This window comes from Oreochromis aureus, linkage group 18 (genome assembly GCF_013358895.1).
Source record: "Oreochromis aureus strain Israel breed Guangdong linkage group 18, ZZ_aureus, whole genome shotgun sequence".
In the NCBI taxonomy this organism is placed as follows: Eukaryota; Metazoa; Chordata; class Actinopteri; order Cichliformes; family Cichlidae; genus Oreochromis; species Oreochromis aureus.
The window spans coordinates 18,800,452-18,815,646 of record NC_052959.1 but is presented as its reverse complement, the minus strand read 5'-3'; the positions used below and the strand labels follow the sequence as shown (position 1 = coordinate 18,815,646).

The window sequence follows — 15,195 nt, the reverse complement described above, 5'->3', positions numbered from 1 at the left end:
AATGAAAAGTAAAAGAGTTTTATTAGTTCCAAGTTCAATGGAAAGTAAGGTAAACATGCATGTACTCTGGAAATAGAAATGTAATGGAAAGTGAGAATTTTCTTTAGATGCCATAGGAAGATGAAAAGATAACAAGACAGTTGTTGCTTTTTAGAACTTCTGAAAAAATAGAGGGAAAGTATCCAAAAACAAGAAGACTGAGAGCAAATGAGCAGAAGATAATCCCAAAATTATTGTAGAAGCAAACTGGAAGATGTTCCCAAGGAATACATTGCCTACAATTCCCTTACCTCTGACTGTCAGAGAAGCTGTGGAAGTGTGGTTTCCCACAGTGAAAGTTACTGTCCCTGAATCAGCTGTAGTGACGCCTCTGAGTGTGAGGCTGTGCAGCCGACCCTCAGCCTTGATCAGGTTCATTTCATTATTCTGCAGAGGGACATCCTGGAGTTTCCACAGTGCTAGTGGTGCCTCCTCATGAGAAACCAGACACTCGAAGCAGACATCTTCACCCTCGTACACAACGCAGCTCTCCAAGAATTTCAGTATTTTAACCTCGACCTCTGTTTGACAAATACAGTTTAGAAGCACACAACGTTTGGTGAAGTTCAAGTTGATCATTTATGAAGATTTCTGCTGAGCTACAATTACCAGTGCCAAGTGAAGAAAACAGAGTAGTGTTTGTTAATATTTGTGAAGACAGAAATGTGAAAGGCTCAAATGGTGAAATCAGTGATTGAGCCCAAGAGAAAAGTGCGTACAAATAACAAGAAGTGCGCAAAAGAGTGAGGTGCTAATGAATATGAGATGAGCACGTTTTCTTGAACAATGAAAGCACTTCATGCTCAAGTGTTGCTCTGTGAGAAGATGGTCAATAAGAGGGAGTGATGTTGGAAATGAAGGATGACTGGGCTCCAGCTCAAGACAGTGCATGGGAGGAGGAGTCTTAAATAGAAAAAGATCCTACCCTTCACAGTGAGGACAGCTGAAGTCTTCTGCCTGCCTGTATCACAGGAGTACTCTCCTGAGTCAGTTCCTTGCAGTTTGTAGATGATAAGCTCAACTACAGTCCCTTCCTGCTTCAGGTGATACTTGCTGCTGGATGCCAGCACCCGATCACCACACCTCCAGACCACACTGACTCCCGGCTTTGTGATTTCACAACGAAGACGGGCGCTCTCTCCTGCCTGTCCTTCAAGGTTCTGTAGCTGGGTTTTGAAAAGGACAGGCTTGGCTGCAGAAACGTGAGAAAAAATTAGGGAACATTTTTAGGAGAAATAAACGAATGAATACATTTAGGTCAAGTTTTAGCCTTCAGCTCGCACATGTGAAGAAGTAAACGGCAGAAGTTGGAGTCCAATCTACACACTTTAGTTTATAGTTTAGAGTATTAACCCTGAGGTCAAGTCCGATATTTCAAGCAATATTCTAATAAAGATAAACCAAAATGGCACCACTATGTTTAAACTACAAACAACAGCATACCCTTCACAGCTAGCTGTGCGGTGCTACGACGATCACCGGCATCACATGTGTAACTCCCAGAATCCTCTGAGTCAACATCATGGATTATTAGTGTAGCCAGGTGTCCTTTTTGTCTAATTTCATACTTTGCACAAGGACAAAGACCAAGTTCTCCCTTCCTCCACTCCAAAGGAACACCAGGTTTAGAGAGCTCACAGTTCAGGGTGACACTGTCACCCTCATCAGCCGTTCGGCTTTCCAGCTCTTTTGTGAAAATAACTGGAAGAGCTGATGGACAAAAAAAAGGAAAATGGAGTAATTATGCAAAAAGGAACAGGGATGATGAAGAGAGGAGAATTGAAGTAACAAATGAAGGACTTGATGGAAGAAGAAGAAAAAACATGCGATAGCTTCATCCTACCATTTACAACCAGAGATGCTGAGCTTATTGTATCCTCTAAAGAGCATGAATAGCTTCCTGTATCTCCAGGCCTCAAATCAAGAATGTGCAGCTCATGACAGAATCCTTTTTGTTTTATCTGGTACTTTTCTCCACAGCTCAGGACTTCCGATCCTTTCTTCCACTCTACATGGACTCCAGGTTTCGATAGCTCACAGTGCAGGGTAACACTACCTCCCTCTTCAGCTACTTGGCTCTCCAGGTCTCGAATGAATATGACTGGAAGAACTTGGGATTAAAAATAGATAATAATAATAATAATAATAATCTGTTGGTATGTATTATGGTAACCCATAGGATTTAATAACAACAGATCAGTTTGGTATATACTTTTTAACCTACTAAAAACAAAAACAGAAAATATAAAAAGCATCCAGCATGGCTGCTCTATTGCACAAACACAAAATAACACTGATACGCAGTCAGGGCAGGCACACCTCTGCCTATTCGAAAATTGGCACTTAAAAGTCTGTCAAATACAGCCCTCAACTATTTCTGTTTGAGAAGAACAAGAAAATAATTCTACAAATCTGGTATTCAGAGGTAATAACAAGTGAGTAACAGCCAATCAGGCTGAATAAAAACAAAACGAGGAGAATAAAGAATGCACAGTGCCACTAATCTCATTCCAGCGCTCTGGTATCCAGCTGTAGCAGAGGGATGACTTCACAGTCATAAAAACAGTGCAGAACAAACACGAGAAGAATGGTGATGTTTCAGATGAATAAGAGAAAAAGCTTGTTAACAAACTAGTAAAATACAGAAGAAAGTCTATAAAAATCAACAGTGAATGAGTCACAACTTTAGACTTGTCAGCCAACAAGAACAAATGAGACAAAGACTCAACGATGCCTGAAATTTGAGCCTGTGCAGCCGCAGCATGTTCTTTAGCAAAATGCAACAAGCCCAAGTGTGCACTTAGAATTCCCCCCCAAAAACCACATAATGTAAAGTAAATATATTTATATTTAATGACTAATATCAGTAAATATGAAACATATCCAAGTATGTAGTTCATTTTAAGCTCAAACATTTAATGTTATTTTCTGTGATGCTAAGTAAGGATTGTGCTTTGCATTTGCAGATTTTCAAAGCTTGAGGTGTTTATCCTTCTGCTTAACATTAACTGGGCTGCAAACTACAGAGGTTTTTGTAATGTTCAGACCCCCAGCCGCCTGTTGTGTTGCCCATTTAACCCTTTTTGTCTCTGCTGGGAGTTGAGAAGGTCGTGACGGGACCAAAGATTCGAAACTGAGAATTTATTCAGCGTCTTTCATATTTGTAGACGTAAGTCCTGCATTCATACAAGATTCCTGTGACAACTCTTTAGTAGTCAAGAACACCAGCACATACCTTCAATTTTCATTAGGGTGTCTTGCTTCTCAGCTTCAGCTTTCAAGGTCACTGCTGAGGTCTGTGCTGTAATTGTATTTATTTAGTTGGTTTTAATTGACTTGCATTAACTAGAATTTCAGCTTCAACAACAGAATAATTGATGCAACAAATCAAAAGCAACATGCTTTTATATCCATATACACTTGATTCCTAACCCTGACAGTGACTGATAGAGGAAAAGCTCCTAACTTTCAATTTTTTTTTAAATAACACACAGACTCATGCACTGGATTGGAAATGCAGTATCTTAAAATAGTACTGACACACGATAACAAACAGCACTCAGCATCCTCATATGGACACACTGAACACTGCATTAATGCAAGAACCATTTCTAAAGTACAGATTTTATATTTTTTAAGTTTATCTTCAATATTTCATCAGGTTAATGGAACCACAATATAGGTAATTATAATTACTTTAAATATAAGGCAAACTTTAATTTAATTGGAGAATTAACAGGAGAATTTACAAAGCCAGGCCGAGGCACATGATCACAAGACACAACATACACTATGTCTCACAAACTAAAAAGACTTAAGACTAGACTGAGAGACAAGACTGGTATTATATCAGTACTGGTGTCCATTATTTAAGATAAACTGTCTTGCAACAAACCTCTTTGCAGCAATCTTTCTGCCAACATATCACAACCATGAGAAGCACAAGAAGCAAACTGCGGTGCGTGGGATAGGACAGTTTAGAAAAAACACTCCATAGCAGCGTAGCCACAGACAAAATTATTCCATATAACTCAATATTATGGAATCTCTTTCCATTCTGATAGGATTCCTGAGGGCAAGTAGTGAAAAACTTCATGTTATTATGTTAAACCCAGTGTTCAGGTGGAAGTAAAGATATTCAAAACAATAACCTGTGTATAAAGTAATGATGTAATTCATTATTTCATAATTAATCAGGCTGAATAATTATGAAGTGACTCAGTCCTTGCTCAGGTGAAAATATGTGCTAGTTGTGATCATCAATGAACGAGTCAAATTACCATTACTTCATGAATAAGTATTCAGCGTATAAAAAAGGACAAAATCCCCATTCTGCCTGATGACTAATACTATAGTCTGTTCAGGACCAGTAAGATCAATCATTCTTTGTTTGTAGTCTCCTATTACATACTACATTTTGTTCATTAAACTGGACACGAGTGGGCTTTATCTTTTATGGTCCAGTTATCGGTCACAGAACTGGCGGAAAGCCAATTAAATGCAGACGGTACAAAGTATGTAAAATAGGTTCTAATCAAATTAAAATACCTAAAAGGTGACTAGGTTGGAAAAAATAATGTGACATTTCAATATAAATTGCCTATTTCACACAAATGTGTTCTGGCCGTTCTGGAAACACCAGACCAGCCTTTAAGCTGTATGAATGAAAGCAATTACCATTACTTCGTTAAGTAAGTAGTTAATATATAACGTGATCACCATTCTGGTAGATCACTAATCCATTAGGAAGCAGTAAGATCAGTCATTCTATTCCTTGTGTGTGGTCTCCAGTACTTCATCATAAATATATCAAATATCACTGACTATAGTAATATTAGTGAATATATAACATGAAAGCATAAAAGCAATGATTTTTCTACAAATCTTTAACCTGCATAAAAAAACTTTCCAGAAATTTCATCAAAAAATAGAGTAAATTAAAGTTGTTACTGCTCAAGTTCTTTAGAAAAACTCAGACAACATCGAGTTGTTTGCTTTTAAATTGACCTAACCTTAGTTAAATTGATTTCTAACTTTAAAAAAATTCACACGGACAAGCTACAGTCAAACATATTTCAATCCGCCAAACAATGTGACGAAAACACAAGCATGCAGCAAAACTAACAATGAGAGTAATGTAGCAATAAAGTGTACTGTACAGCACGAAACCTGCTGGTCAATGCAAAAGTCAAATCTTTTGCGTACCTGCGAGCTGCTCTTTAGTCCCCTGTCTCTGCGTAGCTGGTTTGTCCGTGGTTCCAGCAAAAGGCTTATCAGCTGGGATAAAACACAATAACCTTACAACTGGAGTTCTAGCATAACTTTAACACAAGAGCCAGAATTAGAAAGGCACAGACACAAACACGAATGTCACACATTCTTATGTGATCTGCTTACAAGTGTGCAAACTGAATACTTTAAACAAGAAGTTCTTAGAGAGTGCAAACCTCCACCAAGGCATCGCACGCTCTAGTCACGATTTATTTTAAGGGAATAGGATTATATTTTATGTAATTTCATGATGTTTTCTTTGTTCTTTTTAAAACTACTTTAATAAGCAGTGCAGTATAAATCAGATAAGGACAACAGGACAGATGTTTACTTTGATTACACAAACACGTAGGGGTAGGTAGTTGAAATAAAGTAAGAGTAAATAACTGGACATTAATAATTTGACCTTATAAAATAATGTCATCCTATTAGATAGTTATTATATTTCCAACTATCAAGGCAGCTCATTATTGTCCTCTTGACAATATTGTCTTGAAAAATATAACACCTCTTGGGGTCAACTTGAAATAAAGGTAAATGTGACACGTAAAGGTGAGGTCAGAGGTCAAATGTGACACGACATTTGAATGCAAACTATTATGTGATATTTACAGTCCCCATATACTGGTATCATTCGCTAAATTTATACGATCCAAACAAAGTAGTTAGAAAAGAAAGAAAGAAAGAGAATACATTTTTTTATTATTTTCATAAAATGTATCCAAATTTATTTCAGTTATTTTATTGTTATTTAACTTTGAAGAAGAGATCAGATGTAACATGATATTTAGAATCTCCATATATCATTCCCCATATGTTGTCAATAAAAACAATGATAGTAAGACGTTTAAACAGCTTTAAATAGCACTATATGGCATTATCATCACTTTGACCTTGAGATCAATTGATTAATCTTGAAGTAGATTAATAGGAGTATATTTTAAATTCTTATTCTGTAAGTTGACAATACACACCCCACACACACACACCCCACACACACACACACACACAGAGAGCCATAGTTTCTGAGATATGTTTTTTTTGTCAATTACTGACCAATAAATGATTAAGCTGGCATTAAAGGGTGGATGTAAGCCAGTATTCAATGGACTGATAACATGATTCCACTCTACACCCCTACAAAGTTTTATCAGAATACATTCAAAACCTTTCGAGCTATTGCGTTTACTAACGACTCACACACACACAGAAGCACGCAAACCAGTGCTACCAAAAACAAAACCTTCTTGGTGGAGGTAAAAATAATTGGGGGGGTTAATATCTGTGACGACATGAATCACTGAAATATTTCAAAATGAAAAAAACCTACAAGCAACAACAAAAACCAAAAACACCTCAGACCATTATCTCAGCGATCCGACACAAAATGCGTCACCAAACACAGAGCAACAAAATGTTCTGTTTAACACAGAACACAATGCAACTGGCACAATAAAAACATACAACGAAAGCCAACTTCATTATGTATTTTTGCCATTCACCTCACAGTAGATATAGATGAGCACACATTGAAGCAAAGACTGACAGGACTGCGCACAACATTTTAAAGACTGAAACTGAATTTTCTAACTGCTCTTGCAGTGTCCAGAAAAATCCATGCAAACACGCACTGCATTACCTTCACTTCCCACTTTAAGCTCTCTTGAACGTCCCTGAAAATCCTGTTTAGGAGTTTGTTCAGTTGTTGTCAATGTCACCACTAAAATGATTGAACACAACATTGGTCCCATAATTTGAATTTGCCATAATAAAGCAGCAGAAACATGTAATTCAAGTCTCATCAAGAGCAGAAACACAAACAGCTGGTGGAATCAAAGACAGCTTCATATCTTCATACTAAGTCAGCCTCCATGCAACAAAATAATCTAGTGACCACACAAATCCACAGATGTGGAGACTGAAAATATTGCCGTTTTTTTTTTTTCCTGCAACAGTAGCTCAAACCACAAAAACATGACAAAGACCAAAACATCAGTAAGTGCAAATCAACAGCAGTTTTCCAGCACCAAATCTTCCAGCAGTCCCACAAAAAGCAAAGCAAACTAAATAGAAATTACACCAGAAAGCAACAAGACAATTTAAGCCAAGTCATGACCCAACAACTTTCTCTCTTTGGCAAAGGTCAGCAGCCAAACACCCGAGGTACAAAGTCCCCAATGGCTTCATTTACTTAATTTTTGACTCCTTTTAACAAGGAGCTGCAGTGCACACACTGATTCACCGCAAAGGCACAATTAAAACAGGATAAACCAACAAACAAGCCGAAACTATTGAAAATTACCTTCTATCATCTCATTTATCTCTTGCCTCTTGAGCTTGTCTTTAGCAGCTACAGACAGAGATTCTGAAATACAAATGTTATATAGATATAGAAATATTACGCATTGTAGCCTTAAGGGAAAGAGACCTAAATACTCTATTGTAAGACAGAAGGAATATTCGATACAGCCAAAATATAGGAAACAGCATACTGACAAATATATCTATCAAGCATTTTACAGGCCACAGCATACAGGTACAATTTAAAGGAGGATTGCAGATGGCAGCGCAGAGGCCATTATCAAGCTGGACAGGGCAACATAACACTGACAGTTATGTTATTACATCACCATCATCCTTTCGTACCTTTTTCTTTGGTTTCCTGCCTCTTAGATTCTGTAGCAGCTGAAGGAGGAGCTGCCAGCTTCACAGCTGAGAGGAAATAATTTTAATTCAGATCGCTGTACTTCAATATATCAATTGAAAACTATCATCTGACAAAAGGGAGTTTCAGAAATGATTAGACCCCATAAAACAGAGCCAGTAACTGCAATACTGTAGACAAGAGAGGTTTATAGACCCACATAAATGTAAGATCCAGTGCCAAGACTACCACCAATGAAAACAACCAAAACTCACAGAAATGCAGCAACAAGTAACGCTGCCTGAAATAGGTGAAATGAAAAAGGAGAAGCCATTTTGTTTGGTAATTTCAAAGCGAAATCTTCAAGAAAAAGTTAGACTGTCAAAACGCAGGAACACTGCAGAAAAGCAATTCAGGCGCAGACTGGTTTCAACCTGATAATGCACTAAAATGTGAAAGACAGTAACACCCACAAGAATGACATTTCATTATCCATCAGAAACAGAAGAACTAAATAAACAGACAGTCAGAGAAATTTCAAAGCAGAAGTGCCACAATACAAGCGCTTCAGTTGAGATAAAATCAATAAAATATAAGACAATCATCCATGCAGTTTAATCCAGTCATTATCATTGCATTTAAATGTAAACACAATGGGTGTAGTGACAAAAAAGTTAAGGAGTCTGAAAAAACAAAAGGTGAGAACTGTTATTGTATTACAAAGAAAATTTGATATACTTTAAATACAGATTTGAATCACAAATCCTACCCTTTATATTGAGACTAGCTGTGGTCTTCTGGTCTCCACACACACAGCTGTAGTCTCCACTGTCTTCAGGCACCACTTTTTCTATCACAAGTTCATTCACAGAGGCCTTCTGCTTCATCTGGTACCTCTCCCCAGACTTCAGGACCTGCGTTCCTTTCTTCCACTCCACTGGGACTCCAGCTTTAGAGAGCTCACAGCGCAAAGTAACACTGCCTCCCTCCTCGGCCTCCAGGCTCTCCAGCTTCAGTTTGAAGGTGACTGGTTGGGCTGAACATTTATTAGTTTATTAACAGTAAGTTATATCCCACAACATGACATATATTTTTGGGGGGGACAAAAGTGGTTTAAAACAGAACACAAAAGACGAACAGTGACAGCTTGAAATTTAAAAAGAAATACAAAAACAAAAATAAATAAATACATCTTCTCTTACCCTTTATGCTAAGCCTGGCTGTGGTCTTCTGGTCTCCACACACACAGCTATAGTCTCCACTGTCTTCAGGCACCACTTTTTCTATCACAAGTTCATTCACAGAGGCCTTCTGCTTCATCTGGTACCTCTCACCAGACTTCAGGACCTGCGTTCCTTTCTTCCACTCCACTGGGACTCCAACCTTAGAGAGCTCACAGCGCAAAGTAACACTGCCTCCCTCCTCGGCCTCCAGGCTCTCCAGCCTCAGTTTGAAGGTGACTGGTTTGGCTGAACATTTATTAGCAGATTAGAAAACAGTGCCAGTGTTTTACATAGAACATAAAAATACACATAAAACATTCTGAGAAACACTGATTTGCAGTAACATGCAAACATAAAAACACTTTGCTGACTAACTGTGAAAATCCCCTTCCTACCCTTTATGCTAAGGCTGGCTGTGGTCTTCTGGTCTCCACACACACAGCTGTAGTCTCCACTGTCTTCAGGCACCACCTTCTTAATCACAAGTTCATTCACAGAGGCCTTCTGCTTCATCTGGTACTTTTCTCCAGACTTCAGGACCTGCGTTCCCTTCTTCCACTCTACTGGGACTCCAGCTTTAGAGAGCTCACATCGCAGAATAATGTCAGCTCCCTCCTCGGCCTGCTGACTCTCCAGCTTCTGTTTGAAGGTCACTGGTTGGGCTGAGCATTTATTGGTGATTTGCAGTCAGCGATATGTCATGACATAAAATATAAATATACACATAAAATAAAATACAACTATTAAATAACAAATACTGAGAAACCAACAGCATGCTGACATAAATTATATGGAATAACTCTGCGAAAATCCTCTTCCTACCCTTTATATTGAGACTAGCTGTGGTCTTCTGGTCTCCACACACACAGCTGTAGTCTCCACTGTCTTCAGCCACCACTTTTTCTATCACAAGTTCATTCACAGAGGCCTTCTGCTTCATCTGGTACCTCTCCCCAGACTTCAGGACCTGCGTTCCCTTCTTCCACTCCACTGGGACTCCAGCCTTAGAGAGCTCACAGCGCAAAGTAACACTGCCTCCCTCCTCGGCCTCCAGGCTCTCCAGCTTCAGTTTGAAGGTGACTGGTTTGGCTGAACATTTATTAGCAGATTAGAAAACAGTGCCAGTGTTTTACATAGAACATAAAAATACACGTAAAACATTCTGAGAAACACTGATTTGCAGTAACATGCAAACATAAAAACACTTTGCTAACTGTGAAAATCCCCTTCCTACCCTTTATGCTAAGGCTGGCTGTGGTCTTCTGGTCTCCACACACACAGCTGTAGTCTCCACTGTCTTCAGGCACCACCTTCTTAATCACAAGTTCATTCATAGAGGCCTTCTGCTTCATCTGGTACTTTTCTCCAGACTTCAGGACCTGCGTTCCCTTCTTCCACTCTACTGGGACTCCAGCTTTAGAGAGCTCACAGCACAGACTAATGTCAGCTCCCTCCTCGGCCTGCTGGCTCTCCAGCTTCTGTGTGAAGTTTGGTGGCAATGCTGCACAAGCATGTTTTCATTACTCATCACAATTAGATCATACAAACAGTTTTAACAAGCCCACAGGATTGTATCTCTTTGAAAATTCGCACACAAATGTTTCCAAAACTATGATGGAAAAAACATCATCAATCCATACCAGTGACTTTCAAGGCTGCAGATGTCTTCTCGTCCCCGCATACGCATGTATACGCTCCACTATCTTCTATCTTCAAATTCAGAATCTGAAGTATACAAGAGCCCTCTGCCTGCTTCATGTCATACTTCTCTCCTGGTTTGAGAATTTCAGAGTCTTTTTTCCACTGAACGACCGCTGCAGGTTTTGATAGCTCACAGCGAAGTGTCACACTCTCCCCTTCTTTTTTCTCCTGGTTTTTGAGCTTCTCAATAAAAGTGGTGGGCAGGGCTAAAATAAAATGGAAAATTACTTTGAGTTTTGTTGGGTTGTAAAGAAGAATGAATAATGGGAAGCTAGGATGGCGGATGGAGTTGAGGTGCTCCAGTTGTCCAACATTAGTCTTTGGAACAGTGCAGCTGATTTTGAACAGTGGATTAAAAACTAGGAGCAAAACCCAAACTTTACTGCACTAAAAACATTTAAAATTCTTAAATGCAAAGGAGAACAATCCAATAAATTTGGGCAATGGTCACTCAGAAACGCCAATGCATGCTAATGTATGTCATTCACAGTTTGTGGATGTACAGACAATACCTCAAACACACATATACCAGACAAAGATATAAACGCCACTTAACACAAAAGCAAAGAATTCCTTGCAGTAACCTAAATACTGCAAATGACTGAAAACTGCAAGAAAACCACAGTAGAACTGTATAAATCCACAGCAGTTTCTGTCATGGCTGTGTGCAGGCAGGCAGGGAGGAAGGACCCAAAATGCAGGACTCACTGAGGCAAAGTTGAACTCAAAATAAACAGCTTTATTGCGGGTTGCAGACTGAACGGAAGGCTAACTATACTTAGGGAAAGTAAACTAACAGGCAACGGCACACACAGCAAAATCAGAGGGTGAGCAGACATTAACAACGCGACAGAGAACAAAGGAAACACAGGGCTTATATACACAGGGGAGTAATCAGGGAATGGAAAACAGGAGGGAGACACAGCTGGGAGGGATTGGGCTAACGAGACAGGAGGCCGGTAAAACTGAACACCCTGACACCAGACACGAACCTTCAAAGTAAAACAGGAAACAAGAAACAATTTACAAGGACGCAGACTGACACTGATCTAAATCTAGAATAAAAATCAAAATAGCACAACTAAAGAACCAGAACATAAATCATAATACAAAAATATACCAAAATATAAGAAACTGAAAAAGCTGGGTCAAAATTATCCAGAACCGTGACAGTTTCAAAAACATAAAAATCCACAAGCTTGTAAACTCCTTGGATGGTATCAGCTGGTTTGGTACCAAAGCTGTTTGCATATGCGCTCTGATCAATTTATAAAAACAAATAATAATAATCTCAAGATTAAAAGAAAACTTAGCTCAAACCTTTCTGCAGTGTATTAAGATGTAAGTAAGAACAAAATGTTGTCTCACCTTCATTCATGCTAAAGTTCTCACCTTTAACGGTCACCTTGGCCATGCTCTTGGCAGTGCCCACGTCACAAGTGTAGATATCAGTATCGTTCTCCTCCAGTTGTTTGATGGTGAGAGTTAAGACGCCATCTTTCTGAGACATCTCATATCGCCCCCCAGCCTTGAGCTCTGTGTGACCTTTAAGCCATACAACCGTGGATGGGATTTGTTCTGTTGTGCACTGCAGAGTCACAGAGCCCTTCTCGTCTGCTTCACTGTCCTTTAGCGCTTTAGTGAATTTATGGATTGGCTCTGCAAAAAGGAAACTTCGCTGTGAAAGTGTTTGCCACGGTATGAAACTACACCACTAATCTATAGTTTAATTTTTTTTAAAAGAGCCCAGAACATATTCTATGTCTAGGAAATATTTCAACTTTTTAAGACTTGGAATATTATTACTAATTCCTGCACCTATACACACCTGAACTGGCATACTGGAGAAAATGTAGATTGATTTTCTACGTTAAACAGATTAAGTTTTCATGTAATGAAATGTGCTATATAAATACAATTGTCATTTCATCTTTACATGCCTTTACCTTGGATATTTTCCAGATGAATTAAATCACATCACAAATCCCTTTTAAAGGTCCTCTTGCCAGCTAATATAAAAGCCACCACTAAGTGCTGCCTCCAGAAGGACTGACCCACAAGCACCTTTGTGTATACTTTGTGTATGTGTGTGGGGTTTTTTATTTGCTTATGTGTGGAAAATCAAAACAAAACGTAGAATAATTGTATCCCATCAAAGCTGAAATGTGAAATTAGACCAAGGCAATGTTTGAGTTTTCTTAGAGTCTTACCCTTGATTTCTAGCTTAGCTCTGGTGGTTGCACCTCCAATAACTTCACAGCTGTACTCTCCAGAGTCTTGAGCAGACACATTATGGATGGTCAGTTTCATGACTCTATCTTGCTGGCTGAGCTCATATTTCTGGCTCTTTTTGATGGCTTTTCCATCCTTGGCCCACTTTACAGCAAAACTAGCCTGTGTCACCTCACAAGTAAAAACAGCATCTTCCCCTTGAACGACACAAATATTCTGCAGTCCTTTAGATACAGATGAAGCTTTACCTGCAACATAAGAGGATAAAATGTTTATTTTATGATTTGAATCATTGCCAAAGCCTCTTAAAGACTGATATCAAGCTTACCTTCAACTGTTAATGTTGCTTTGGAGCTCAAGTCTTTGATACTGAAGACTACCTCACCAGCATCAGCAGGGGAGACATCTTTAATAGTGAGCATGTATTTGCGTCCTTTGGTGGAGATGCTAAAGCGGCCTCTGTTTGTAACAGCTTGGCCACTGACAGTCCAGGAGCACTCATCTGTGCTCTCACGAGACAGGATGCACTCAAAACTACATGTCTCTCCCTCATTCACTTCAACTGATTTCAGCCATTTAGTTATTCCAATACCAATTTCTAGTATAGAAACCAAATTGTGTATAAGTTAACTGTATATACGAAAAGCAACGTGTACAAATAAATATAGAAAGTTATAGAAAAACACACCTCTGACAGTAACCTTTGCCTTGGATACCTCAGTGCCAAGGTCACAGCTGTACTCCCCAGCATCGTCTTTGGTGACATCCTTGATGATCAGGCCCAAAGACTTGCCTGTGTGAAGGAGCTCATATTTTGGCCCAGCTTTTAAGACTTTACCCTCTTTTCTCCATGTGGGGGAAACTCTCGGCTTGGATGCCTCACACGCCAGAGTGATCATGCCTTTCTCTTCTCCAATAACATCATCTAGTGACTTGAGGAACACAGCGCGCTTCTCTGCAGAAAGTAAAACAATGATTGAGGGATAAATAAAAGCCTCATTTGTGAAATATCAAATAACTCTGGAACTGCATTTAATGCTCTCACCTTTAACCTTGAGTGTGACAGACTCTTTGACCTTGCGGACTTGAAAGGTGATTGTTCCTCCATCTTGAGGTGCTAGGTTCTTCAGTGTCAGCTTGTGAACCTTCCCCTCGTGAGCGATGGTGTTAACCTCATTTGTGAAGAGCACCTTGTCATTCAGAAGCCACTGAGCTTCTTCATCAGCGTAGTTAATCTCACAGGTTAATACCGCATCGCTGTCTTCATCGACTTCTGTATTGGCCAAGTGTTTGGTGATTTTGATTTCACGCACTAGGCAGACAAATCGGGACAGCAGTTTCAGTTTGAAGAGCAATCACAAAATATTTCAAATGAGTTGCTTTATGGTTTATATAAGGGAACTGTGATATTCAAATAGTCTCTATAAAAGATTGATGTAGCTTCTCGATCTGAAATAAAAAGCAAACGTGGAAGTGCTGCATTCATTTTATTGGTTGCAAAGAGACTTCTGCTTGGATAAAAGTCTTTTGAGAATGATATTGGAATGACACTAATATCAATATTAACTATTATTGAAAATCTTTAGCCAAAGAGCGTGCAATGTCCTCGGTTTCTCAGTCAGATTCTGACATCTGGTTTCAAAGAACCAAAATGGATGGTGATAGTGAAAACACTGAGCTCGAGGCTTCACAATGGGACACCAATCAGTGGCTGACGTCATGGTGACTTCATCCATATTTTATATACAGTCTTTTGACAATTTAAAGTTGGAAAACGTACCTTCAACAGTAAGTGTGCCTTTGGTCTCAGCAGGTCCAGACTGACAGCGGTACTCTCCACTGTCCTCCTCAGTGAGCCTGTGAATGGTAATTTGGGCGCGTGTACCATCTTGCTTGATGTTGTACTTGTCTGATGCTGCCAGAGGTACTCGACCTTTGAACCAGTTAACCTCTTTGGGTGGAGCAGAGAACTTGCAGCTGAGTATGGCTGAGCTTTTCTCCTTCGCCTTAACATCTTTAATGGCTTCTGCAATCTCAAGTGGGCGCTCTGAATATGAGCAACAATGCCTGATTAGACTCAGCTCA

At 39.3% G+C, this 15,195-nt stretch overlaps 1 protein-coding gene across 1 annotated transcript in view; it reads right to left on the bottom strand.

The window, feature by feature from the left end:
- The window catches only part of obscnb (obscurin, cytoskeletal calmodulin and titin-interacting RhoGEF b), a 59,142-nt gene that overhangs the window by 23,579 nt on the left and 20,368 nt on the right, over positions 1-15,195 (bottom strand). Inside the window, exons 29-44 of the mRNA XM_039602475.1 lie at positions 14,891-15,157; positions 14,156-14,422; positions 13,799-14,065; positions 13,439-13,708; positions 13,089-13,358; positions 12,271-12,537; positions 10,818-11,084; positions 10,412-10,678; positions 10,000-10,266; positions 9,573-9,839; positions 9,157-9,423; positions 8,724-8,990; positions 1,883-2,149; positions 1,483-1,749; positions 965-1,231; positions 291-560 (exon numbers count right to left, since the gene is read on the bottom strand). Coding sequence (XP_039458409.1) covers positions 291-560; positions 965-1,231; positions 1,483-1,749; positions 1,883-2,149; positions 8,724-8,990; positions 9,157-9,423; positions 9,573-9,839; positions 10,000-10,266; positions 10,412-10,678; positions 10,818-11,084; positions 12,271-12,537; positions 13,089-13,358; positions 13,439-13,708; positions 13,799-14,065; positions 14,156-14,422; positions 14,891-15,157 — 4,281 coding nt within the window. The remainder of the gene's footprint in view (positions 1-290; positions 561-964; positions 1,232-1,482; positions 1,750-1,882; positions 2,150-8,723; positions 8,991-9,156; positions 9,424-9,572; positions 9,840-9,999; positions 10,267-10,411; positions 10,679-10,817; positions 11,085-12,270; positions 12,538-13,088; positions 13,359-13,438; positions 13,709-13,798; positions 14,066-14,155; positions 14,423-14,890; positions 15,158-15,195) is intronic.